General features: G+C 52.9%; 3 protein-coding genes across 4 annotated transcripts; all 3 read right to left on the bottom strand.

Annotated features, from left to right (window-relative positions):
- Positions 1–1,953: 1,953 nt before the first annotated feature.
- Positions 1,954–4,803, bottom strand: FFAR3 (free fatty acid receptor 3). The gene is given in 5 exon segments (XM_089902368.1): positions 1,954–3,492; positions 3,495–3,644; positions 3,721–4,057; positions 4,059–4,249; positions 4,516–4,803. Coding segments are annotated over 5 exon segments (1,233 nt in total). The 5' UTR covers positions 4,628–4,803; the 3' UTR covers positions 1,954–3,049.
- Positions 4,804–8,145: 3,342 nt separating this feature from the next.
- FFAR1 (free fatty acid receptor 1) lies at positions 8,146–9,048 on the bottom strand. The gene has a single exon (XM_022586411.2). The coding sequence runs from the start codon at positions 9,046–9,048 to the stop codon at positions 8,146–8,148; it is 903 nt and encodes a 300-aa protein (XP_022442119.2).
- Positions 9,049–14,193: 5,145 nt separating this feature from the next.
- Positions 14,194–26,288, bottom strand: CD22 (CD22 molecule). Of its 2 annotated transcripts, XM_022586246.3 has the most exons (14): positions 25,831–26,288; positions 23,679–23,734; positions 23,044–23,418; positions 21,873–22,166; positions 20,482–20,748; positions 20,084–20,347; positions 18,779–19,036; positions 18,314–18,574; positions 17,968–18,231; positions 16,453–16,549; positions 16,223–16,298; positions 15,907–16,031; positions 15,425–15,509; positions 14,194–15,115 (listed from the first exon to the last, which is right to left on the bottom strand). In XM_022586246.3, the coding sequence occupies exons 2-14, from the start codon at positions 23,710–23,712 to the stop codon at positions 14,984–14,986; spliced, it is 2,532 nt and encodes an 843-aa protein (XP_022441954.1). In that variant the 5' UTR covers positions 23,713–23,734; positions 25,831–26,288; the 3' UTR covers positions 14,194–14,983. The 2 variants fall into 2 exon arrangements, with proteins under 2 accessions (XP_022441954.1, XP_030617213.1); XM_030761353.2 differs by lacking the exon at positions 25,831–26,288 and having other exon boundaries at positions 23,679–25,787.
- Positions 26,289–27,457: the final 1,169 nt, after the last annotated feature.

The raw sequence follows: 27,457 nt of genomic DNA on the forward strand, positions 1-27,457 counted from the left end.
ATCACAGACTGTCAGCAACGTGGCTATTTGAAATCCCATCAGCGAGCATGGAGCATTCCTCTGCTGCTTGCAGGCTCTGGGCAGGAACCTGTGACACAGAGAAGCAGCCTTGCTTTTCAGCCCCCCAGAGCTTCAGATAAGGAGTTTTCAGGCACGAAATTCTACCTTTATCTTTATTTTGTATTTTCCAAAGAATCGGACCCCGGGTCTGCTTCTCAGCCCAGGCCTGAGATTGACCTCTTTCCACCCAGGCCTGCTGTGCTTTGAGCCTATCAAATACAACTTCATCAAAGCATCACCTCAACGTCACCCTTACCCCAAACCTCTAATAACCCCGTCTCTTCTTTCGTGAGATGCCCCACGCTTCCTCTGGAGTGTGGTCTCCTTTGCTCCAGCAAGAAAATGAACACAGCTTTGTTGGGCTGCAGTTGTGTGAGACAGGCTTCATCACTCTGTAAGTAAGGAGACCTGTTATCTAGCTCATGCGTTCTCAGAACAGGCAGTATTGCTCCCAAAGATGTGAAAATTAGTTCTGGGGTAGCCAAAAAGTCTTACGGTGGTTTGTGGCCTTCCAAAAGGCACACACATAAACAGATACATGGTATGTCTGTTGTATCAAAATTTCATGGGCAGGGAGGGGAAGGTACTGAGTAGGAGGAAAAGATCCTAAAAGGCTCCTTGAGGGAACAATGATACAAAAGTTTGAGCAACAGTGCTTTAGCTGATACTGAATAGCTTTTGGTGTCTGCTGTGAGTCAGGTACCGGGATGCTGGCTCTCTTTGGCAGCTAGAATTGAGTTCTTCTGACCTCGGTCTTGGGAGGCCCAACCTGATTTGACCTCTCCCAGCACCCCAGAACTCCCCCACTCAGCCCTGTTCCTGCGATGCCCTCATCCATGGGAGCCTCATACCTGCTTGCTCTGCCAGATGGGGAGAGTGCCTGGTGCCCCGTCATTCACACATACGCGCCCACACCACCTCTCTGCCCGTCTCCCTCCTCTGCTTAGATGGGCACGGGGCAGCTGCCCCAGAACACGTGCTCTACTCCTTGAGCACCCCTTTCCCTTGACTTCCGAGAGATATGGAGAACACTACAACTCTGCCCTCACCACCACCCAGCCTCTGATGACTTTTCATTCTCCCCACCCGTCAGCCTTCAGTTTACACAGACTGGGGTAAGGGTGGGGTCCTGGGTGACAGCTGGGGGCAGCAAAGCCAGCTGAGCTGCCTCTTCTTCCTCGGTGTAAACTCTGGGGAGGAGTCAGACTCCTGTTCTCCATGGATCTCTCTGGAAGGCGGGGTTTCCAACTCTTCTTTGTCCTCACTCGTGGGTCCTTGCTACCACTCCTGGAGCTGCAAGACTCCACGTCACCACTGTGCCCTTTCTGAACCACGCAGACCCATGTTCACATCAAGGTCTGAGTGCCTTAGGACAGACAGATGAGCCATGGGACAGAGGGACAGCTCATGCCTTCATCTCTGTACAGAGACGATGTCTCTCTCCCTCCACCTGAGACCCAGTCCCCATCCACAGCCAGTCCTCATTCCCCAGCGACCTTAACCTCAGGGAGAAAACAGATGCTAAAGACGTTAGTATTGAAATCCCGAAAGTTCTGAGCGCAGCCATCTGCACACAGTAAGTGCACCATAAATGTTTTCGAACTAAAGCTGACCGGGACTTCCCTGGCGGTCCAGTGGTTAAAACTCCGAGCTTCCACTGCGGGGGGGCGCGGGTTTGATCCCTGGTCAGGGAACTAAGATCCCACATGCTGTGCCGTGCGGCCAAAATAAAAAAATAAAGTAAGAGACTTCTTGGTTTGTCATTAAAAGAAAAAAAAAAAAAAGCAAACTAAAAGAAGAAATAATAAAGCTGACAGTGCGAGCAGGTGCCAGCATTTCTCTGGTTGCTTTCCCAGGGGAGGAGGCCCAGACCGACGCTTTCTAATGCACCACCCCGCAGTGGAAAATGAAAAATTACTAAGTGATCACAGTTTGATAAAAATAGCTCTTAAGAACACACATTTGTCTTTGTAGTAACCCGAAGTCAACTGGGCTAACTAATTCTCTTCATTTATTTTTTTTCCGAGAGGGTTTCTTTACTGGGAGGAGGATGTATCTACACAAATAGTCGATCTGCTTTGCATCTAGTTATGCTTTTCATTGTGGCCTGTTTACATTTGTCCTGGTCAGACTGCCTCAGCCGACTCTGGAAGTTTGACTGGGCCCAGTCACGGCAGATGACACACAGCTGGTGGCAGAGTGGCTCAGGGACCTGAGATTCAGAGTCAACTAATTTCAGCTTCCAGTCCTGCTTCCACCACTTATTGGCTATGGGATCTCAGGTGAGAGACTTCACCTCGCCGGGCCCATTCCCTCACCTGTAGAATGGGAATAGTCATAGTACCTGCCTCACGGCTACTGAGAAGATTAAAGGCGATGTCAGGCTAAGCCCTTAAGATAGGTTAGCTATTACTTTTATTCTTCCGATCCAAATCCTCTCCCAGCAACTAGGCATCTTATAGTTTAACACTTCTCCTTCAGAGTCTTCGTGTTTTATCCTTCCATCCATCAACACCACCTAAGGTACGCTCACATACACCGCCCACACACACCATAAAAACAAAAAAAGATTAAGAAAAAACCATTCTCTTTTGCTTGCTACCAAGTTTATTTAGGTAATTTTTCTTCTGTCATTTTTCATGAATGTCCCTGAAAGTCTGAATTTATTGAACAGTGGAAACCTGCTGGAAGAGCGCATGTCACAGCAGGGTGCTCCCTCATTCCTGGAGTCCTGTGTCCCCATTCCTGCCCAGCTGAGTCGGTAGTTCTGAAGGACAGATTCTTCCTCTCTCCTGTCCCAAGTCACTGGGCAGCTGCCTCAGACCCTGGACGCTGCTGTCAGCTCCTCCTTCACCTTCAGCAAAGCACAGGAGCTCGCCTGCTGCCCCGGGGAGCTCCTTATTCTCCAGAGTTCTCTCTCACCGTGACCGCTCCCTGAGCGTGTTGGGGCACGAGAAGGGAGGGCAGTGTGGCAAGATCAAGAGCTGGGCTAAGGCTGGATACCTGCTCTGACCCAAACAGTGCCCGTCCCCAGCCTGCCTCTCCGAGGTGCTGCCTGACTTGAGCTTGGAACTGCCCCAGGGATGATCTGCTTTGCAGGCCAGTCCACCTGGCCACCCGCTCCAGAGCCCCCCTGTATGTTAGACAGCTCCTGTGGCGGCCCCTCTCCTTCACTCTTCAGTGTCACGCTGCCTTCCTGCCACCAAGGGCCACAGGCTCCAGTCAGCCTCCCCAGCAGCCCCTGGAAGTCAGCTTGGAACCCAGATGATGAGAAATAGTAAAGGGTGTCGACACAGGAGTTCAGGGTGTTGAGGGGCAGCACGGAACTTCTCCACTTCGGGCTTTCACCCTGGATGTAGCCCACAGCATGGGACACGTTGTAGGGCCCAAAGCAGACGAGAAAGTTGAGCAGCATGGCTGCTGCGAGCCCACCACCAACTTCCGCTGGCGCTGGCTGGCTCCCTTACCGAGTATGCACACCGGGTGGCTATAGCAGTAGCTGGTGATGAGCAGGGGCACCCCAAAAAGGACCGCAGCCATCTCCAGCTGGACAGGCAGAAGAAAGGCCAGCTGATCCTTCCGGATTTCCAGGTAGCGTGTCCCACCAGCTGATCCTTCCAGAGTTCCAGGTAGCAGGTCCCGCCAGCTGATCCTTCCAGAATTCCAGGTAGCAGGTCCCGTTGATACCCTGGGTGGGGGAGGAGCGCCCCGAGAATTCAGTGACATAGACCACACTGCAGTGAGCGGTGGCCAGGAGCCAGCAGGCCCCGCTGACCAGGCCAGCCTGTCCCGGCCTTGGCCGGGTCTGGTACCAAACTGGGTAGGCCACGCTCAGGAAGCGCTCATCGCTCACAGCTGCCAGGAAGAGGGACGGGAGATAGATGGTGGTGAAGAAGAGGAATCTGGAGAAGGGGCAGAAGATGAAGGGCAGGGGCCAGCGCGTGCCGCTCGCTGCCTTCAGCACGTGGAATGGCAGGAAGAGCACCGGGGTGCGGGGCCGATAGGGTCAGGTTCAGCAAGAGCACGCGCACGGCCGCCGGACAGCGCTGCAGCTTGTCCACGAGGATCACCAGGGCCTCCAGCTTCAGGGGAAGCCCCGTGAGGAAGGTGAAGAGGTACATGGAGCAGTGGAGCCCGTGATTGCCGAGGAAGAAGGACCGGTCTGAGCTGGTGTTCGTGGTCATGGCCACTAGCAAGAGAGGGACAGAGATGACAGTCTGGGTGGGCATCTTGCACCATCCGCTTCTCAGCTATCAGAAGGGAACGTCATCGCCAGCCTCACTCCCTCATGCCCCCAGTGCTTTCCCCAGTGGGGTCAGCCTGCCTGTCTTCCTGGTCATAGCCTGGCTCCTATCCCTTTCCTGTCCCTCTCTTCCTGGTCACACCCTGTCTGCTGTTTCCTTTCTCTAAGCACCAAGGTGCCGTCCACAGAGCCCCTCAGGGTCCCGTGCTTACCTGCTGCTTTGAGAACCCAAGTTCTCTGCCACTCAGCAACTCGCTGGCTCCTCCAGAACAAGTCCGGTGAGCTATTATCTGGCAGAACTGATAAAAACCTGGCAGTGCCCATGACGTCACTCACTGCCGAGCAATGGCACAAAAGATGCCGTTAGCTCTGTGAGCAGTGCCGGCCCAGTACACAAAATGAGGGGCAAATTCCACGACTGCCTGCGCGCCTCGCTCCCCAGCAGCCTCAGATGGGATGAGCAGACTTCGTCTTCTTCTCTCTGATCCTCTACTTGAATTTTATCTGCTCCTCTAGAATGGCACTCATCCAGTTTGCCTTGTTGTAAGGGTAGGAAGTGTGATACAGTGATGTAGAGCTTGGGCTCTGGAGCCGGGGCTTGGGTTCAATGCTGGTCCTATCACTTACTAACTCTGTGATTTGGGGCAAGTGACTTAAGCCCTCTGTATCTCTGCTTTCTCATCTATAAAACAGGGATAATCATAACCAATCTCATAGGCTTGTGTACATTAAAGCGTTAATATGTGTCAAAGGCTAAGTTAAGTGGTAAGCATGGCGAGCCCTTGACAGATGCCGTCTGCCAGCCACTCGAGTGGGCTTGTCTTTGGGCCAATAGTAATAATATTAACATTGGTGGCAATGATGACGACAGCTACCTTTCAGTGGGCACATAATCCATAGCAGACCCACTGCTTCTCAGGGCACCACCTTATGTCTTGAAATCCTCACAGTGGGGAAGTGATTCACTCCAGGTAATACAGCTTGTTAAGTATCACCACCAGGATTCAAACTTCTGTCCAGCTTCAGAGAGTATTTACTTATTCATTCAAATATCTATGGAGTGCAATGAGATACCATTTCATATACCCACTAGAATGGCTATAAGCAAAAAAAAAAAAAAAAAAATCGGATAATACCAAGTGTTGGTGAGGATGTGGAGAAATGGGAATCCTCATACATTGCTGGTGAGCATGTAAAATGATGGAGTCACTTTGAAAGGCATCATAAATCTACCACGTAACCCGATTCTGCTATAGGTATCTACTTAAGAGAAATGAAAACATATGTCCACGCAGAGACTGGCTCATAAATGTTCATAATAGCATTCGTCATAATAACCAAAAAGTGGAAACATCACCTGGTGGTCTATCAGCCAATGAATGGATAAACCATGTGGCATAGCCATACAATGGAATACTATTTGGCAATGAAAAGGAATGAAATACCCATGTATACCATAACACAGATAAACCTAAAAACATTGTGCTAGGTGAAACAAGCCAGACATAGAAGACCATGTATGTTTCCATTTTTATGAAATGTCTGGAATAGGCAAATGTGTAGAGACAGAAGATAGATTACTGGTGGCCTGGGGACTGAGAGTGGAAATGGGATGAACTATAAGTGAATATGAGGGATCTTCCTGGGGTGATAAAAATGTCCTAAATTGGATTATAGTGATATAATATAATCCACACCTTGGTAAATTTACTAAAGATCACGGAATTGTACATTTAAAGTGGATGAATTTTATGATATGTAAATTTTATCTCAAATAAGTTGTTAGAAGTACAGCAGTGAACAAAACAAGAAGTACAGCAGTCTCGGGGGGGGGGTCTGAGTGGTGGGAGGATAATAAAGACATCAATAACACAGAGGCTGAGAGCCCCTGGAGCAAACAGCACAAGCAGAGGGAACGGGGGCGGGGGGGGTGCGGTGCACAGGCTTGACCTGCTAGGGGCACTGGTAGAAGGTTCAGGGCCCAAGGAGCGAGGGTCACCAGAGGATGCTGGGGGTGGGTCGTGCGGGGCCCCTGCCCCAGGGAGGAACTGAAATCTCCCCTAAGTGGAGGAGGCACAAGTCACTGGAAGACGTGGCCCGGCACCAGCAGGTGCTCCGGTGCTGTGGAAGGGAGAGTGGTTCTCGTGTTACAGGAGGAGCTGCCTGGGCTGGAGTTCGGCCTTCGGCTGAAATCCTCTGATGTCACCACTGCGCAGAGAACAGACTTGTTTCTGGCTTCGGCAGAGCCTCAGGCAAGTGACTGAACTTCTCTGGCCCATTTCCATATTTTAACAACAGGGATAATAAGACTTCTTTTGGAGGGCTGTTATGAGCATTCACTCATTCAGCAAATATTAACTGCAAGCCTACCGTGTGCTCAGCTCTCTGCTAGTTGCTGGGGATATATCAGCAAATGAAACAAAAATCCTTGCCCTTGTAGACAGTTTTTTTTTTTTTTCTTTTTGGCCATACCACGCGGCACGCGGGATCTTAGTTCCCCGACCAGGGATCGAACCAGTGTCCCCTATAGTGGAAGTGCAGGGTCTTAACCGCTGGCCCTCCAGGGGAGTCCCCCCTTGTAGACATTTAGTCACGAAAAGAGATAACTTGTGTAAACCAGTTCCGGCTCGTCAGGCACGTAGCTGCCACTTTTTTGCTTCTGTGTGTTCATGTCTTTATCGTCATTAGAGGAACGTCTGTTTCCTACTCCTCGCCTCAGAGCAGACGCCCAGACTTTTGGCTCTCGCGGCCACTGTCCTCTGCCCACTCTCTCTCGGGTTCAGGGTGCTACCATTCACCTTCGCAAAAGGGACCACAAGGACAGGCGTTAACCCTGATACCCCAAGTTTTCCAAATGTCCCCTGATCCTCCTGGAAGGATCACATCCTATGTCCCCCCGCTTCTTTGCTGTAGGGCGTCGGGTAAATTTCTAAACCCCGCAAAATGAAGATGACCACAGCCAACTCATGCAGCACCTTAGTGCAAATTAGGAAAAGGTACACCCTGCAGGTGAGCACAGCCCAGCACCAGGGTGCACTGCTTGAGGAGTGCCTTTGTTCAAATCAGAATAAGTTGCTGCTTCCCCTGGCTGGAAGCAGCCCCATGCTAGGCCCACGGCTTGGTGAGCAAAGCACAGGGTAGAATTTAGTCGGTGTTTGCCCCTCTGCCTGACACCCTCTTGCAGTGAGCGGTCTGCTCATCTGTACAGCAGCCGCATGGCTAAATCAAAGGAACGTGGAAGGATGAAATGAGACAACACTTGTAACGCACTTGGCATGGTGACTGTCACGTATATTTCTGGTGTTGCTGGTGTTTTCCCTTCCCCCGGCATCTTTTCCTACCAGCGTCCTGTTCACAGTTCTAATGCTGCCCCCTTGTGGGTGTCACATGGTATAACAATGTCATTACCTTGCCTCCGGCCTCTTATTCAGAAATTCAAAATGGTCTTTCCTAGGAGATGATTTTGGAGTAACATCTCCCAAAGTATACCATCAGAGTGGCGGCGGTTCCTCTGGCTTAGGAGCAGACCTCCCTCCCCCCTTCCCCACAGGGCACACTGGCAGTCAGGCCAGTCAGGACGCAGAAGAGAAACGGACAGAGGTGGGAAATCGCGCAGATGTGTGCCGAGGCAGCTTACCTTCCTCCTGTGACCCAGCTCCAGGCCTCCATTCTTTCTCCACCTGGGATGCCATCTTCTGCCAGGCTCAGTTCTTCCCATAAGTGGCTCCGGGGATGCCCCCCAGGCAAAACCGCCCTGCAGTTCCTTTGGAGCAGCCCTCGCCAGGCGCCTGGAGAAGCAGTCTGGCTCTCCTGCTCCCTGCCCCTCCCCCCTGCAGTGATGACTACTTCTGGGACGGCCCCCCTTTTGTTTTTGCCCCACGTGTTGTCCCCCGGCCAGTGCCCCCTCCCAAGTAGCCGGTCACCAGTGGGTTGAGCACCACGCTCCACGCACCTGTAATGAGCCCCAGCTTCCGCCAGCAGCCTCCGATGCTGGGGTGCAGGAAGCCAGCCACGTTGGAGGCATTGTAGGGTCCCAAGCAGAGCAGCAGTGTGAGCAGAGCCCCACCGGCCACCCAGGCCGCCTTTAGCTTCCGTCTGTGGCTCAGGCCTGAGCGGGCCAGTGCCCGGAGGCAGCCCACGTAGCAGAAGGCCGTGATGACCAGGGGCAGAAAGAAGAGCAGCAGAGAGAGGCTGAGGCGTGCAGGGCCCGCCGAGGCCGGGTCCCAGGCCTCCAGGCAGACTGGAGAGCCGTTCACTGGCGTGCTGATACCCAGGGAGCTGGTGGTATTGTCCAGCCAGCCTCCTGGAGCCTCCAACCCAAAGACCAGCCCCAGGTGACAGAGGACAAGGGCCCATATGGCCACACACACGCCCCAGGAATAGCGCGGCCTCCGGCCAGCTTGGTAGCCCAAGGGGAAGGCTGCTCCCAGGTAGCGGCCGACGCTCAGGGCGGCCAGGAAGCCCGCGCCCGCGTAGAGCGGAGCGAAGTGGACCAGGGCGAAGGCAGGACAGAGTGAGGCCGGCAGGGGCCAGGCTCCCCCAGCCAGGGCCTCCGCCGCCTTCAGGGGCAGAGACGTCGCCAGCAGGAGGTCGGAGCAGCCCAGGTGGAGGGCATAGACCAGGCTGGGGGTGAGGCGCAGCCGGGCGTGGGACACGGCGCCTGCGATGGCCAGGGCGTTGAGCGGGAAGCCCAGCGCGAAGGCGGCCATATAGAGGGCGAAGGAGAGCTGCGGGGGCAGGTGCATGGGGCCCCTCGTGCGCACCACTGGCTCCCTGCCCCCAGATCTCAGGGCCCGGAAAGGGGGCTCCCAGAGTCACAGACTGGTTTCAGCACCTGCTCAGGGTGCGAGAAGCCATCTAGTGGGATAGCTGGGGAGACAGACGCTGGTAGGGGGAGGTGGCCTGGATTAGAAGCGAGGACCACTAGCCGTCAGTCCTCTGTTTTCTCTCCACCATGTGCCCCCTTAAAATGAAGCGAGCGATCGTGGTGTAACGGGAGGAGATGGAGCACAGGCGTGCAGGTCCCAGAAGAGGGAAGGCCTCTTGATTTCTGAGACTCTGGGGAGACAAGCGGTGGAGAGAATTCAGGGCAGAGTTGAGGGACTTCCCCGGCAGCCCAGTGGTTAAGACTTCGCCTTCCAATGCAGGGGCTGCGGGTTCGATCCCCGGTTGGGGCAGCTAAGATCCCACATGCCTCGTGGCCAAAAAACCAAAACATAAAACTGAAGCAATATTGTAACAAATTCAATAAAGACTTTAAAAATGGTCCACATCAAAAAAATCTTTAAAGAAAAGAAGAAGAAAAAAATGAACAGAGTTGAGCCCGACAGTATGTATTTTTCTCAGGAAAGGAAGCTAGATTCCTGTGTTTGCACCCCTTCCCCAGTTCCCTGGAAAGAGAAGGAGCTGTTCCCCTACAGCAGGCAGTGCCGGGCTGGTGGCAATGCCTAGCCGAGGGGAAGTCGGGGTGTAGGTTGTAGCAAAGGGCAGGAGAAGGAGGTCCCCCGGGGAGAGTCCAGGGGTAAGCCAGGTCCCACTGGTGTCACAGGGAATGACTTTAGCCAGCTTCAGGGGTTCCCCCTAAGCGGAGGCTTCTGGGGATCTGGGGAAAAATTGTTGTGGGGAGAGAAGCCACAGAAAGAGGGACTCACCTCTTGGTGCTGCCAGGTGTCTCTGAGGCTCAGGAGTCCCCTGAGGGAGGGTGGCCAGGATGCGCAGTGAGCCGGAAGGGAGAGAAGGGCGGGGAGGCAGGGCCATTAGCCTGAGGCACTCACAGCCTGGATGAGCAGCTAATGGGGCATCTCAGAAGGAGGTGAGGGTCCAAGGTGATGCAAACACAGGAAGGGGAGAGGTTAGAAATGTGGGCTTTTCCTGGGGGGAGTGAAGAGTGCGTAGCCAGCACCTTTTTTTTTTTTTAAATTTTTATTGAATATAGTTGCTTTACAATGTTGCGTTAGTTTCTGCTGTACGGCAAAGTGAATCAGCTATACATATACATATATCCCCTCCTTTTTGGATTTCCTTCCCATTTAGGTCACCACAGAGCATTGAGTAGCGTTCCCTGTGCTATACAGTAGGTTCTCATTAGTTACCTATTTTATACATAGCAGTGTATATACGTCAATCCCAATCTCCCAGTTCATCCCGCCACCCCTTTCTCCCCTTGGTGTCCATACATGTGTTCTCTACGTCTGTGTCTCTATTTCTGCTTTGCAAATAGGTTCATCTGTACCATTTTTCTAGATTCCACATATATGTGTTAATATTCGATATTTGTTTTTTTCTGTCTGCCTTACTTCACTCTGTATGACAGTCTCTAGGTCCATCCACGTCTCTGCAAATGGAACAATTTCGTTCCTTCTTATGGCTGAGTAATATTCCATGGTGTATATGTACCCACATCTTCTTTATTCATTCCTCTGTTGATGGACATTTAGGTTGCTTCCATGTCCTGGCTATTGTAAATAGAGCTGCAATGAACATTGGGGTGCGTGTATCTTTTGGAATTATCAGCACCTCTAAAGAGCAGGGTTGGTGGTACAACCAGAACACACCTTTATTCCATCCCCACCCCCGCCAGCCCGTTCAAACCGGCTCTGGGGGCTTAGTCTGCTCTACTCCTGGACGAGCTTGTGGGCAGGCCCAGGCTCACTCCCAGATAATAAGTCCCTCTGGTCACCCATACCATCTCCACTTGGCATTTACTTTGTGGGATAATGAGATCATCATTCCCAGTTAGAGCTTCTACTCTCCCCCCACCTGCACAGGCCTTGGGCTCCTCCATCCTCCCTCTCCTTTCCCCTCTGACCTGATGACAGTGGTTTATGACCCTCCTTGTGTTGGCAGGAGGGAGAGAAGGAGAGACCTGGAACAAGCAAAGTCGAGTTCAGTGGCACTGAAGTACCCGGGCTGTGGTCTCCACCCTGCCTCTCTCTGGGCTGCACGGATGTCAAAAGGGGCTCCTCCCTGGGGCACCTGTAGGGACGTTGGGTGGCGCGTGCCTCCAGCTGGTCGCTTAACATTCCTCTCAGGCCCTGAGAACTTGGTCGTTCACCTCCCTGTTGGGGTCATCCTGCCCTTCTAAGGAGACCTCCTGAGATTTAAAGCGGCCCTAAGCTGTCTCTGTGATTCTCTTTCTGTCTCTGACTGTGCACGTGTCTCTCTATCTGTCTGTCTCTCTCCTGCCTCAGGCTGACAGTATGGTCTCTCTGGACTTCAGCTTTCTTGGGTGTGTGTGTCAGTCACCAGGCCCCTATGTCCTCCCCAAAATCCAAGTCACCCAGAATAAGCTTCTCTGAGTGGTTCCCTGGAAGTGCTTCCCACCAGGCTTCCAGAGCAGGCAGCCTGAGATTCTCAGCATATCCACGGCTCCCTCCAAAGAAATGATCTCATTTCCTTTTCATACCTCAGGAACCAAACTGATTCTTGGTCACCCCCCTTCTAAGTCCTACATGTGTCATCCAGCACCTCCCTGGGAATGTAGAAGAACTTGCAACCTGTTGTTTAGTATTTTGTCTTTGGGAAACACTGAGAAACTGACAGAACTGAGGAAAAGTCAACAGGAGTGCCATTTCACCTCTTGTGACAAGCATTTGGTAGATGAGCAAAGGTGGGTGCAAAGGGAGACAGCAGGGGGCATCCCTGGTGGTGCAGTGGTTAAGACTCTGCCTGCCAGTGCAGGGGACACGGGTTCGAGCCCTGGTCTTGGAAGATCCCACATGCCGCAGAGCAACTAAGCCCGTGTGCCACAACTACTGAAGCCTGCGCGCCTAAAGCCCGTGCTCCACAACTAGAGAAGCCACCGCAATGAGAAGCCTGTGCACCGCAATGAAGAGTGGCCCCAACTAGAGAAAGCCTGCGCGCAGCAACAAAGACCCAACGCAGCCAAAAATAAATAAATAAATTTATAAAGGGAGACAGCGCGTCTTCAAGCTCTTCTCTGTTTGGCCCTCCCACCTGGCAATGCAGGTGTCACCCTCCTCAGAGGGCCTCCCTTGATCCCTGCATCCAAACGGGCCCCTCCCCTGCTCCAGCCCCTCTGCTTTCATCTTGCGTTGTGGTTTCTTCCAAGCACCCAGGACTCTGCAACGTCAGATTTGCTGGCTCCTCCACTAGAATGTTGGTCAGTGAAGGCAACACTTTCTGTGTGCCTTGTCCGCTGCTTGTTGCATACCTAGCAGGGACTCAGTGAGTCAGACGAATGGTCAATTGTCTAGGCTCCAAGAGGACGGTGAGGTGCGGGGCTGGGTCGGGGGCTGCCTGTGTTCTAGCCCCAGCGCTGCCCAGTCACCTGCTGTGCACACCTCAGCAGGGCCTGATGACAGCCACATCTCTCGGGCAATTGGTCATGAAGTAGGTTGATGTCAGCAGTCAGGCTCAGGTCCAGGATGGGAAGTCATCCGCTGGTTGCCAGGGAGCCCGCGCCAGGCCTCATCAGGCTGGTGGCTGCCTTTAGGTCTTTCAGTTCCTAAAACCCTCTGGACACCTAGACTAGAGACCCCCAAGATTAGGACCATGTTGTATCTTTTTTGTACCCCCACAACTGGCTCTGTGGTGGATGCAGTGGGAGGTGTTCAGTAGGTGTTTGCTGGATAAATGGTTGAATGATACTGGTCCCCAGACCCTTGCCCTCTCATTTCAACAGTTCTCGAAGCCTTCCCTTTCTCCACAAAAGTGGAAGGTGCTCACAACAATTCAAACCAGGGAGTTCCCTGGCGGTCCAGTGGTTAGGACTTGGCACTTTCACTGTCGGAGCCCGGGTGGGGGCCCTGGTCAGGGCACTAAGATCCTGCAAGTCACGTGGCGCGGCCAGAAAAAAAAAAAAAAAAAAGACGTCAAACCAGGGACAAAGTAGGTTGATGGGGAAATCAGTGCCCCACTCCTTGGGCATCCCAAGGACAACCTCTCAGAGAGCATCTGGATCGAGCAGACGGGAAAGTAGGGCAGCCAAGGAAGGCGGTGCCTTCAGAGCGCCCACCACAGGCCAGGAATTTGACTGTCTTTTTTTTTTTTTTTTTTTTTTTTTTGCGGTACCCGGGCCTCTCACTGCTGCGGCCTCTCCCGTTGCGGAGCACAGGCTCCGGACGCGCAGGCTCAGTGGTCATGGCTCACGGGCCCAGCCGCTCCGCAGCACGTGGGATCTTCCCGGACCGGGGCACGAATCCGTGTCCCCTGCACCGGCAGGTGGACTCTCAACCACTGCGCCACCAGGGAAGCCCTGACTGTCATCTTGATGAATGATTAACCACAGGTTCCTGCCCTGAAGGAGAATGGGCCTTGGCCCCTTGGGAGAAGCAGGAGACCAGGTGGAGAGAGAACAGACGGAGAAGCCGGAAGGGCCTCCCTGGCAAGTCGGCCAGGGAACATACTAAAGAGCTAGTGGGGGTCACGGGGAGAGGTAGAAAAGCTGAGAGGTTCCCCAAGGTAGCTGGCCTTCGAGAAGGCAGGCAGCTGTGTGTTGTGAAACGACGCAGCAGGGTCACTTTTGAGAATTGCTGTAATGCGTCGGCTTCCCCTTTTTATGGTCTTCAAGAGATGCAAATCAGATGGGAATGTGGTTTTTAGGGACTTTTGGCTATTGCGTTAATCTTCTTATAACATGACATAAGGTTATATACCTCACTTCCTATCTCGAACCGCCTGCGTCTCCATGTTACAGACGAAGAGACTGAGGCTCAGAGAAGCTGGTGAACTTTGCCCCAGATCATTCGGCAGGTTAAGCAGAAGAATCGAGACTCAGACTCTGTCTGTGACGCCAGCGGACTCTTGGCAACAAGACGGTGGACCCTCCGATCTGGTGATTTGCTCGTGAAGTCACCTTTCCCCTCTCCCCAAGCCCCAGGTTGCCTGCCCCATCTCCCTGTCCCTACTCAGACTCTGCAGACTGGAAATCATTCACTGGCTCTTTGACGTGGCATCTGAGCCATGTTTATTGTGTAGCTCTGTGTCTGTTACACGTTTGTCCACATCAGTGTATGTCTCAGACCATGAGACCCTTGAGGAAAGGAGGCGCAGCAGCATAATCCTCCCCGTGGAAGGCCTCTTAGAGAGGAAACCAGCCCAGGGCAGGGCCTCTACCTCATTTTTGTTCCTCTTTCCCTGGGCTTTGCCCTGGAGTCAAAAAGTACGCATAAGATTAGTGAGTGGAGTTATCAGAGCAGGGGTGAGGTGTCAAAGGGATGGGGAGAGAGAACAATAAAAATAATGACCAGCTGATCCCCACAGGGACACAGCCAGCTGGGGAGTGGGGTTTGGGAGTGGATAGGTGGTGGCAGACGGCTGGGAAGGGGCAGGGGGATTTGTACAGCTCAGGATAGGTATTTAGATGAATTTCTGGGTGAGAAGGGGAGTGGGAAAGGACCAGGGACAGACCCTTTGGAGGGTCGGGGTTACCAGTGCTAAGAAGGAAGACTGTCTCTGGACCATGTACAAAGTTCTCTGCACCAACTGGGGTTGCAGTAACTGTGACCGTGTGTGCGTGCTCGTGTGTGTGTGTGCGTGTGTGCGTGCATGCATGTGTGTGCGTGTGTGCATGCTCGTGTGTGCATGCGTGCGTGCGTGTGCATGTGTGTGTGTGTGTGTGTGTGTGATTTCGCAGCTGAACAGCAGAGGCTGAGAAAGTTCCAGGACCACCCTGGCCCCTGCGGCCCCTGGCACCTCCACCTCAGCTGGTTTGGCCCATCATTGCTTGAGGGTCACGTATTCCACTCCTTCCTGGGCCAGCGGCCGCTCCCCAAACCCAAAATGGACCACCTCCGAGTAATGTATCCCCTCGTCTTCTAGGACCTCTGGAGTCACGTTCTCATAGTCGCCCTGCGAAAGCCACATGGTGGTGAGCGTGGCCTCACGCTCACCAGCCTCCCACAGCCCGCTTTCCCTGTCCCTTCTCTCCTCAGCTCCGCCTGGGGGTCCAAGAGCGCGAGCAGGAGTCCTCTTGTCTGGAAACTGGCTGCAGCCGGCCTCAGACTGCGAGGTGCCTGCCCTGGGTCTGACCTCACCAGGGTCTGGGCAGCCCTCCCCACTGCCCAGCCTCTGCCAGCACCGAGCCCACCCAGGCTCTGGGACTCACAGCCGAGGCCAGGTCCCGTCACTTCCCCACCTTCCATAGCCCTGCCCTCTTACCACGTGACGCTTCTGCACCACAGAGTAAGTGACCGTGTCGTCCCTGTTTGGGGAAAGTCCCCGCATCTCTGAGGGCCCTGCATCTCTGAGAGGGAAGGCAGAGAGATGACCACAAATGAAGGCTTTTGCACGAAATCTGCTCCTTCTTCCAACTGCCCTAGACCCTAAGAGCACCCCCAGCCTCTCAGCCCCTTGTATCATGCCTAGTGCACACAGCAGGGGCTGATGTGTCAAATGAGTGAATGTATGTATGTATGTATCTCAAAGTCCCAACCTTGGTGATAGAGACCGACTCTGGCTGTGCATGCTCCTGGTTTGTAGGAACAGATCCAATTCCCGAGACCGTTACCAGGGGGCTTGTTACAGAGCAGGAATGAGGAGAAGAAGCACGGGCCTGGCACAAACAGGGCAGGCGAGACACGAGCTCTGCCCCCCACATCCATCCCAGGGTGCAGGTGTCACCCCCCTGGTGCCCTCAGTACCCAGGTCTCGGTGCATCAGTCTCGCCAAGAGGAAAGCGCAAGGCAGCGTAGCTGACGGCATCTTCCATCACTGGATTGTAGCGCCCCAGGGAGTGGGGGCCTTCAGCTTGGGGGATCCTTCGAGCCTGAGAGGAGGACAAGGTTTCGGCCCTTACCACTCCTCTCTCCACCCTAGCTCCCCTGCCTCTCTACTCTTTATCACTCCTCTCCACTTTGTTTCTTTTTTTTTTTTAAATTTGACACATAGTTGATTTTCCACTTTGTTTCTTTCTTGACTCGAAGCTCTGCCCTGCATTTCATGTTTCTCCCATCCTACCTTTACATTCCTCACAAAGAAGCTCTGTCCACTGGAACTTTCCTGAAGCCCCTGCTGTCTCTGAATCCTCTTCCAGCTGAGAAATAAAGACCTGCTCAGGGAGGATGAAGGGCCTGGGAAGAGGACCCTGTGGACTCGGCATGCCGGGGGCTGCAGGACTGAGTAACCGGGGTCGTTCCCTGGGCTGGGCGGAGGGGGAGCAAAGGTGGTGGGCAGTGGGAGGAACTCACCTCCGCTGAAGCTTGACTCCCCAGATTGCCAGGAGGAAGATGGCCAGGCAGAACCCCAGTCCCAAGGCCACTCGCCTGATGATGGTGGCTGAGCTATCTGATAGAGAAAGGCGGTACGTCAGTTGATGACATTGCCTCAGTCGGCTAGCAGGCCAGCTCTGCCCTGTGATCTTTGCCTGGGAGGCATCCTTGGCTTCCCTCTGCACAGCCACGGTCCTTCTGGCCTGTGCGACATCTCCTCCTTGCCCAGGGGGTGTGGTGCAGAGAAAGAGGGAGAAGCCAGCCCTGCCCTCTGGACGTCTCATTAGGAGGGAAGGGCAGCTCTTTTTCAAGAGGAGCTCCTGCTGTGTGACAGACTCGGGCACACACAGAGCACGTAACCCTCATAAATGGTGCCGCCTCTTCAGAGGGCAGCTTGGCCGTGCTTAAAATCACTTGTCCTTTGAGCCAGCCAGTTGACGTAGGAACCTAGCCTACAATTCTCTTCGCAGGTGTGCCCAGAGCAGGAGACTGCACCCAGCCTTGAGGAGGGCCGTGGGTACACAGTTATTCGACATCCGTACATGGGACCGCAGTGCCCCCTCAGCAAAAGAGTCAGGTCCCCAGGGTGCCTGCAGAGGGGAGACCCAGGGGACTCCCTGGGGACATATACAATGTGTATATTGTATATACAGTATACAATATACATATACAATGTGTATATTGTATATACAATATACACATTGTATATGTTTTTATACAATGTGTAACTTTTCCAAATGACACCCTCAGGCTGGCTCCCTTTAGCACCAGCTTTGCCAGTGACAATCCTCTAAATTTAAAGCCATGGCTCCAATCATTAACCTGAAAAAAGCACAATAAATAAATTAAATATTTTCCCCTGTGTTTTTCCAGACTCTTCAGACACCCTGTATATGCACAGATAGAGAACAATCTCCAAGTGCTGTTATTACATGGAAGAAAGGGAAGTTCAGGGCAACGTGTGAGCTCTCCCACCGTCTGAGTAACAAAGAAGGGTGTATGGACATAAATCTCTATAGGCCTATGGTGCACGTATAGAAAAATCTCCGTGAGGGGCCATATCCAGCTGCCAACAGTGAAAGCCTCCAGGGAGGGAGGGGGTAGAGTTCTTGGGGAGCAAGAAAGGAGACGTATCTGTCCTTCCACTATTTACCCTTTCATGCTGTTTTTACCATGTACTTGTATTGTCTTTTAAAAAAAACCCAAAACCACTACAATCTCAAAAGGTAGAAACAAGCAGCCTATCAAGGGTGAGACAGAGAGAGAGAGGCAGAGAGAGGGAGCCAGGAGGAGCTCAGGATGTCTGGAAGGTAGGGGCAGCCTGAATCCCCCTGGGGTGGCGAGAGACTGATCGGGGAGGAGGGAAGACAGGGGAGCTGTGTGTGGAGAAGGGGCGCCTCTGAGCGCACAGGCTGCCCACTCCCCACCCTCCGTGCAGGAGCGGGGAGGAGGTGCGGGACGCAGGAGTGGCCAGGGCCGGAGAAGGGCCCTTACAGTAGACAGTGAGGGTGGTGGGCGGCGACTGGCCCCGGCCCAGCCTGTTGGTCCCCTGGCACCAATAGGCGCCTGAGTGCTGCAGCGTCACAGGGTCCAATCTCAGCGTCTGATCATAATGGCGGAGGTCTTGGTTATTCCAGTCAAACCATGCGTAGTGGGAGGTGGGAGGGTTGGCATCGCTCTCGCACGTCAGGACTGCTTTCTTCCCCTCCACCACGCTGTCTTTCGGGCTGATGGACACATGAAGGCTCCTGGGTGCATCTGTAAGTAGAAGCAAAGTCAGGATCCGGGGAGCCAGTCACCTGCCCGTCTCTGCTCCCAGCCTCCGGCTCCAGCCACTCACACAGCACTTGGAGAGCCCAGGCCTTAGACGAGGTCTGTCCTATGGAATTGTTGACCAAGCAGTGGTAAATTCCAGCATCTTCTGGAGAGATGGCGTCAAAGCTCAGTTTCTTTCCTTCCTCCAGAAAGATTCCATTTTTCTTCCAGAAGAAGCGGACATCCGTGGGGCGGCTACTTAAGAAGTCACATTGGAGGAGGACCGGGTGCCCAGAGCGAATCTCATTGTGGGGAGTGACCTGGACACTGACATCTTTGGGGGCATCTGGAGAGCAAGGACCTCAGGCTGATCTCTTGGGTCTCTTCCCCTCTTCCTGTTCCCGAGAATTCCTCTCCCCTTGGCCCTGAGGCCTGACTCTCATCCCTCAATTCTCTGTGAGGACTGTGGTTCAGGCTTCGGTCTCCTCACCCTTAGAGCCCCGCACCCCAGCTGGGCCACCCGCCAGCTCCCCCGGCCCAGGGCACTCACACTGGACATCCAGGTTGACAGGGGGAGACCACAAACACCACCGGTTGCAGGCTGCGCATTTGACTGGCCCTGTGTCCCAGGCAACTTTTCGAATCGTCAGCACAGCGGGTGATAGCTGGTCCTGGAAGCCTAGGTGATCCCATTTATATCCGGTAACTCTGGGATTACTGGAATTGTAGGTACAGGACAGGATCACACTGTCTCCTTCTCGAATCGGTGTGGGGTTTTGAATCACTGTGATTACCTCCTTGGGGGGATCTGGAAGAAAACCAGAGAGGTGGGTCAAGAAAAGTCAGATGCCCATAAGACCTGTTCCTTCCTGCTTCCTCTTCCCCCTTCCTGTGCCCTGCATTCACGCAGTTCCTCTATTAGCTGAGGGAGGGCTTGTGCTTCCCTCTTGCCTCTGAGAACAGAAACCCTGCCCTGGCCATTTGGCCTGGTTGTCGTTTGAGACAGGATGGTGCAGTGGTTAAGAGCACAGCTCTGGGCGGAGTACGTGTGGTGCCGTGCAAGGCAGGGGCCACTCTTTGTGGGTCTCTGCACGGGTCTGAGGCACGGAGCCGGGTCACTACAGTAAGGGCGTTAACTTAAAAAAGAAAAAGAAAAGCATAGCTCTGGATCCAGAGTGCCGGATCCTGCCCCTTGGAGGTGTGTGACCATGGGCTGCAGGCCTCAGTTGACTCATCTGTCAAATGGGGTCCTGTGAGTAGCTAACCTCGTGGAATCACTGGAGGATGGAGTGAGAGGATGCTGTTAGAGCCCTGTGGCGTGTGGTAAACACGCAACACATGCTGCTTCTGCTGCTGCTGTTACCACATATCCGGTGTCCAGATTTCAGGATTTGGGCATCCACATCAGAGTATCTGGCCCCGACTATGACATCCCAGTGTCCAAGGATCCAACCTAGGGATTCTCTTTGTCCTGGGCTCCCCTCAGTGCCAAGACTCACTGTGTTAAACAGGGTCTGACAACCAAGAGGTAATGAAGCATTTTGCCCCAGTTCTCCTCGAAAATTTCAAGACCCCTTCAGGGACTCAGCCACTGCCGAGTGACGCCAAGTCTCCGCGTCCCTCGTGGGACCCTGGCATCTTGCCATTCATTCAAGTCAACAAACATCTACTGGGCACCTCCCACGAGCCAGGCCCTGTCTGGTGCTAAGGACACAACTGTGAACACAACACTTGCCCCAAGAAGCTTATCTGCCGGGAGCCCCTGGTTTCTGCTTGCTGTCCCTTCGCGGGCACGTCTACCCTCCTCCTGCCCCCAGAGCCACCTCCTCCCTCCAGTAGCTCTGCGGCTACTCACACTGGACTTCCAAGTCAGCTTCCTGGCCAACTTGTCCAGGACCAAGATCATTTTCCGCCAAGCAGGAGTACTCCCCAGCATGACTGAGGAGGACCTCTGGGATCTGGAAGGTCCTGTCCGTCTTTCCAGGCATTTCTAGCCCATTGTAGTACCAGGTGTAATTCGTTGGAGGAGGATTGGCCAGTGATATACAAGTCAGCTCTACTTTATTTCCTTCCTTCGTTGGCGAGGAGAAGATCTGAACCCTGGAAGGTTCTGGAGCATCTGGAAGAAGAGGCCGAGGCCGGGGGGCTGGGGGTGGTGGTGAGCAGAGGCCTCTGGGGCTCCCCTCCCATGGGCCTGGAAGGCGCCCCTGCTGACCCCCGGCCTGGCCCTTCCCCAACTCCCAGGAGGCTCACAGTGCACTTGGAGGTCCACTGCTTCCGACTTTTCGGAGCCCACATCGTTGTGGGCCTTGCACTGGTACTGCCCGCTCATCTTCCTGGTCACCTCGGGCAGAGTGAGCATGGGCGTCTCCTCCCCCACAAGCAGGGCCCCGTCCCTGAGCCAGGACACATTCTGGTGCCGTGGGTTGCTGCTGACAATCTGGCACGTCATGGTCACAGACTCTCCCTCTGTCACAGTGGCTTCTCTGGGACTGACCTGGATCTTCAACTTCGGCGCGTCTGGAGAAGCGGAGGGAACAGTGAGGGAGGGGATGGGGATTCTCAGAGGGTGTGAAGTGCTGACAAGTTGCAGGCCTTTTATTCTGATAAATCAGCGGCCTAGACAGAGCGGGCAAGGGTGTGTAGCCACTCACTGTCACCCTTGTTAACAAGGGTGGGCTGGTCCAAGCGCCAGGTGACTGACCGTCACAGCCTCCCAACTCGGTTCTCTGCTCCCCACACCCCAGACCCCGAAGGTCTGGTCTCCACCAGCAGCCAGCAGCATTCCCAGGACTGTCCATCAGACCTTACGACTCTCCTGCTTGAAACCGTTCAGTGGATTCCACGCTTAGAGAAAAATCCCAAAACCCTCGCTGCAGCCCACGAGATCTAGTGTCCCGGTCCCTCTCGGCCTTCCTTTCCTACCACTGGGCCCCTTGGACGCAGTGCCAAGCTTGCTGGCTCCTTGCTCTGAGGCAGACACACCAAGTTCCTACCTTAAGGCCTTGGACTTGCTCTTTCCTCTCCCTGGAACGCTCTTCTCACAGAGATATGCCTGCCTCAGGCCCTCCCTTCACCCAAGTCTCAGCTCAAGTTCAGCCTCCATCCCTCACTCCCTCTGTCCTAGCCCTGCTTTATTTTTTTGTGATACACTTAGCACCACCTACACATATGTTCTCTATTTCCCTTTTCACCTATCTACTCTTCGTCTCCCTGACTTCAAGGCTAGTTCCACGTGGGCAAGAACTTTGCTCACTGCTCTATCCCCAGCAGCCATAGTAAAGCCTAGTAGGTTCACAACAAATATTTATTGAATGAATGAATGAATGAGGCACAAAAAAATGATGTGAAAAAATTCTTCATCCCACCCCTCAGGGGAACAAAAAAACCTTAACCAGGTGATCCCCAAATCAGGTCATGGTTTGAGGATAGATTATTTTATTCTGAATCAGGTGTCCCCTGAAACACCAGAGCTGACGATGGGAATGGTGGAGGAGGGGCCGCGGCTCTGCCTGGACCATTCCCAACAGCGGGTGCCCACAGACCCATCACGCTTCCGTCTGTGTGGGCTCCTGTTACCCTCTGCGGGGGTGAAGGGATGACAGTACCCTCGGCCCTCCCACAGACGCAATGGGGAGACTCACGCTTCACATCCAGCCACACCGTTTCCTCAGAGAGTAACTGCTGTTCCGTGGGGTCCCAGAGCTGGCAGGTCAGGTTCTTGCCGTGGTGAGTCCACTGCGGCTGGAACGTGAGAGTGCTCTGGGTGGAGACAGTCTCGGTGGACAGGGAGGTGGAGGTGACCGCAGGCTCCTCCAGGGACCACTGCAGATGAACCTGGTACTCAAAGCAGGCGAAATTCAGCGAGCAGGTGACAGTGACGTCGCGGAGCTCCCGGATGTCTGGAGGGAGCTCAATGTGGGGTGGAGGAGCCGTCTCTGCAAAAGAGCAGGGGCCACGCTGGAGGCCTGGGAGCCTGGACCAGCTTTAGATGCCCTGCCGCAAAGAACCCATCAGGAATCCCCGGCCGGTCCTGTCCACCCCCCTCCGGGCCTGCCTTTCTCTGCTCGGCCCAAACACCCTCTGAAAGGTCTTGTGAAAGCTGATCCTCCTTAGAAACTGTGTTTTATGTTTTATAGTTACTTCGTTCACACCCCCTGGTGTTTGCTTTCTAAATATTTTCCAGACCACTCCCCCGGCACTCCTCAGCTGATTTTACGCGTTTAGTTCAACACGCTTAGCTTGGAGGACAAACCTGGCTCAAAGGCCTCAGTATCGGAGACCTCCCACACAGCACTCCTGGAGGGGATTCCTTTAGCGGAGAGGCCTGTGTGCAGCCAGTCCCTGCTCTCCCCGAGGCTGGGCCGCCCTCAGATTGCAACGTCTGAAGCTGCATCTCTCACCCCAAACACAGGGCTGCTTAGAACCACCCACCGAATAAACAGGCCGTGGAATGGAGCGAGCACACTCCCTCGGGTGGAGGCCCCAGACCTGTGTTTGGTTCACACCCTATCTGTGTGTCATGTAGCCACGAAGGCCTAATTAGAATGAATCCCCCCACATTAATACTTTGGGAGATTTCACTTGAAAATTCAGATTTCCGTCTCTGGAAAAGCCAGGGGAGATGCTCAAGGAGGGATGAGTGCCCATATGCTCCAGTCTGCCACGGGCGCCACTGTCCTGTGGCACCCCGGTCGCTCACTGGCATCCCCGTCTGGCCTCTGCAGGCGACCTGGTTTGTGAGCTGTCCCAGGAGTCAGAAGCTTCCCACCTTCCTCATTGCCGAGACAAAGGAGCCCATCCTCTGGGCCTTACCAGAGATGTTGAGGCCTATGGGCTCCATCCATTTGCTCTCCCTAGACGTCATCCTCAGCCCCAGCTGACCGCTGTCATTGGCTTTCACAGGATTGATGAGGAGCGTGCAGTTGTATCTGCTGTTTCCCAGGAATTGTACCCTCCCCGGACGAGGAGGAACATCCCTGATTTTTAGGTTCTTATAGAGGATGGTCCCTTGGTAGCTCTTGGTGGAGCTGTTGTACTTATAATTGTGGTACACGGTCAGGTTATCTAGCAAGTGCGTGTTTAGGATACGGTAGCGGCAGGGAATCCAGACGCAGGCTCCGTCCCAGGCGTAGAGGATCTTGGGATGTTCAAACGTCCACTGGGCTGAGTCAGAGAAAGCCAAGTATTCTGGAACCCACCAGAGCGAACAGAAAGCATTACTGAAGGACAATGAGAGCATTCTAAAGAATTTCCTCTGAAGAGGCGGGGGGGGGGGGGTGGGGGGAGGCAGATACACAAAGAGAGAAGTATACACACGCACACACATATACACTGACTGTCCCCACCCTGCCCCACATTTACTCTTCTCTGCCCCCATCTTTCCTCCTCCTCCTCCAGCTCCCACAGTCATCCCAGACCTAAGTATCTGCCTAGGCCACCATCCTTACCGAGAAGCAGAAGCAAGGGACCGAGGAGACGCATGGTGCTGTGTCTAGGCGGGAGTCTGGGCCAGGAAGAGTTTGTCTTTAAGCCATCTGGTCACTTACATCTTCCAGACAGCTTTTCTTGCTCACCCACTGAGCTCCAATCCCTTCTCCCTGATTCTGAGAAGACCGTGTCTGGTTGCATGGCAGGATATGGAATTCTGGAAACTCACAGGGTCTTTTTCTGGATATGCTGTGCCTCTCCCATCAGCCTGAGAACCATGTAAGGCTAGCCTCTCTCTTCCCAGCACTCCTTCCTTTCTTCCATCCATCCATCCAAAATTGTATAAACTTGCTGCCCAGCTCTCAGGCTTTGAGTGGCACCAAACTATTGAGCACCTCAAATGCCAGGCCCTAGGTGACCTGGAGCTTACCTTGGGTCAACTAGTGAAGGGTTTCACATAGGGGAGAGACATGGCCAAAACTTGATTTTAAAGACCAGGAAAAAAATAACTCTGAAACCAATCATTAAGTATGATGCCAGGAGAGCATTTAGAAGGGTCTGAAAGGACTTAGGAGAATGTGGTCCAAGGGCCCCACTCAGATGCCCCCATGGGCTGGTTAGGAAACAAATCAACCAGGTGGGGACACGTCTTGAGTAAAGGCTATGACTATCTCAATTCCAGTCAAGTGGGAACATGGGCTCAGCACTGCCTGATCTTCTACTCTTTTAAAAGAAGCAAGAAGCCAGAGTTTCATGTGAAATGATCTTCTTTGAAAAAAACAAACACGGTGCTGGTCAAACAAAACCTGTCTGTGGGCTAGAGGTAGTCCAAGGGCTGCCGATGTGCAACCACTGCCCATCTCTATGCGTGGGTGCACGTGCGGTGAGCTGGGCCGCCACCTCACTGGACTTTTACATAGAGTTACATTTACATAGAGTTAAATTTAAGTCCCAATTTACATGGTCGTGCCCTGAATGTGTGTCCCTGGGGAGTCAGCAGGACGTGCCAACAGAGTGTGTCTCCTGTCTCAGCACAGACCTGCGTCTGTCCCGCCTGCCCAGCCAACAGTTCCCACACATCGGCGTCCCCTCCCCAAGCCCCTCCGGCTGGCTGTTCATCTCCTCTGGCTGCGCGGCTTATGCTAAAGGACCGTTGGGTGTCCAGGACCGGTGTGGGGAAAGCTAGGCCGCTGGCTGAAAGTAGGAAGGGGGTCTGTCCCCAGGCATGGCAGCCGTGCTGGTCTGGCCTGGGCATGGATTAGGGCAGACTCTCCACACAGAGCTCATATAGCCCTGCAGGTGCTAATAGTGTTACAGAGAAAAAAGTCCTCAAGGTCACATCTGTTTGAGAGAAGCTGGATTTTAAAAAGTGAAATAGGAGTCTTTAGTGCAGGCCTTTTCAAACCCTTTAACCAGCTCTATGTGCATCATGCATCTCCCAGCATGGGGGCTAGAGTAGAGCACACGACGCATACTTCTTTAGCCACGGGAACAATTTTACGTTTTCCATGAGAAACTTGGCAGGGCTGCAGGGTCAGTGTTCTGAGGGATGCACTTTGGGCTCCCTCTGGGTCTCCACAAGGGCTATGGCCAGGGCCAGATTCCATTCCCCGTGGCAAAGACTAGCCTCCAGTAGCTGGGCCAGGGTACCCCCTCTGCCAGCAGCCACCAGTCACACCCTCATTGGGGACCAGCTGGAGAATGCCAAGACCAGTGGAAGAGGGGTGCTTCTCAGAGCAGGGCTGCATGCCTACCCCACGGAGCTCCACGTAGTCTCTGGAGCACAAGAAGTGGGCCCCAGGCCTGCGCTTGGAAGGCGGCTGAGGCAGGATGGGGCATGGAACGCTGGGAACAGTCGGCATTGGGCACAAAGGCTCTGGACCCGTGGTCTGCTCAACACGAGCCTGTTTAGAGCCTTGCAGAACCTCAGAGCCGGCCTCCTTGAGTCCATTCTTCCCTCCTGGGCACCCAGTGATGCCTCCTGCTCTCAGAAGAATTGCCAGGCCTGGCAAGGGAGATGCTCAAAGACTGGGGATTACTACCTGTTGTCACACAGGCAAGAGAAAGGGAGGGGAGTCCCACTGTGCTCCCAGCCCCTAGAATTGTGCCTGGCACATGGCAGCGGCTCCCTACTTGCTTGTCGAATGCAAAAGAGAACAAAATAGTTTTTACCTGTTTCCTCATGTGTCTTCTGTCTTCAGGGACCCTGGCAGCATCTAAGAGTGAAAGGGGAAGCACAGCAAAGTCGCCAGTGACTGATTTTCACTCTTCTTGGCCACACCCCCCACCTCTCTTTGGCAGCAAAGCCACTGCTGGGTATTTATCTGAAGGAAATAAAACGCTAACTGGAAAAGATATCTGCACCCCAGTGTTCCCTGCAAACATGCAAGCAACCTAAGTGTTCATTGATGGATGACTGGATAAAGAAAATGTATACAAAAGAATATTACTTAATAACCAAGAGATCACTGAAGAAATCAAAGAGGAAATTAAAAAATACCTAGAAATAAATGACAATGAAAACACGACGACCCAAAACCTATGGGATGCAGAAAAAGCAGTTCTAAGAGGGAAGTTTGTAGCAATACAATCCTACCTTAAGAAACAAGAAACATCTCAAATAAACAACCTAACCTTACACCTAAAGCAATTAGAGAAAGAAGAACACAAAACCCCAAAGTTAGCACAAGGAAAGAAATCATAAAGATCAGGTCAGAAATAAATGAAAAAGAAAAGAAGGAAACAATAGCAAAGATCAATAAAACTAAAAGCTGGTTCTTTGAGAAGATAAACAAAATTGATAAACCATTAGCCAGACGCATCAAGAAAAAAAGGGAGAAGACTCAAATCAACAGAATTACAAATGAAAAAGGAGAAGTGACAAATGACACTGCAGAAATACAAAGGATCATGAGAGATTACTACAAGCAACTATATGCCACTAAAATGGACAACCCTGGAAGAAACAGACAAATTCTTAGAAAAGCACAACCCTCCACGACTGAACCAGGGAGAAATAGAAAATATGAACAGATCAATCACCAGCACTGAAATTGAAACTGTGATTAAAAATCTTCCAACAAACAAAAGCCCAGCACCAGATGGCTTCACAGGCAAATTCCATCAAACATTTAGACAAGAGCTAACACCTATCCTTCTCAAACTCTTCCAAAATGTAGCAGAGGGAGGAACACTCCCAAACTCATTCTACAAAGCCACCATCACCCTTATACCAAAACCAGGCAAGGATGTCACAAAGAAAGAAAACTACAGGCCAATATCACTGATGAACATAGATGCAAAAATCCTCAACAAAATACTAGCAACAGAATCCAACAGCACATTAAAAGGATCATACACCATGATCAAGTGGGGTTTATCCCAGGAATGCAAGGATTCTTCAATATATGCAAATCAATCAATGAGATACACCATATTAACAAATTAAAGAATAAAAACCATATGATCATCTCAATAGATGCAGAAAAAGCTTTTGACAAAATTCAACACCTATTTATGAGAAAAACCCTCCAGAAAGTAGGCATAGAGGGAACTTATCTCAACATAATAAAGGTCATATATGACAAACCCACAGCCAACATTGTCCTCAATGCTGAAAAACTGAAACCATTTCCACTAAGATCAGGAACAAGACAAGGTTGCCCACTCTCACCACTATTATTCAACATTGTTTTGGAAGTTTTAGCCGCAGCAATCAGAGAAGAAAAAGAAATAAAAGGAATCCAAATCAGAAAAGAAGAAGTAAATCTGTCACTGTTTGCAGATGACATGATACTAT

Source organism: Delphinapterus leucas, chromosome 20 (genome assembly GCF_059928025.1).
Source record: "Delphinapterus leucas isolate spDelLeu-1000000601 "Yukka" chromosome 20, BTC_Dleu_Yukka2, whole genome shotgun sequence".
In the NCBI taxonomy this organism is placed as follows: Eukaryota; Metazoa; Chordata; class Mammalia; order Artiodactyla; family Monodontidae; genus Delphinapterus; species Delphinapterus leucas.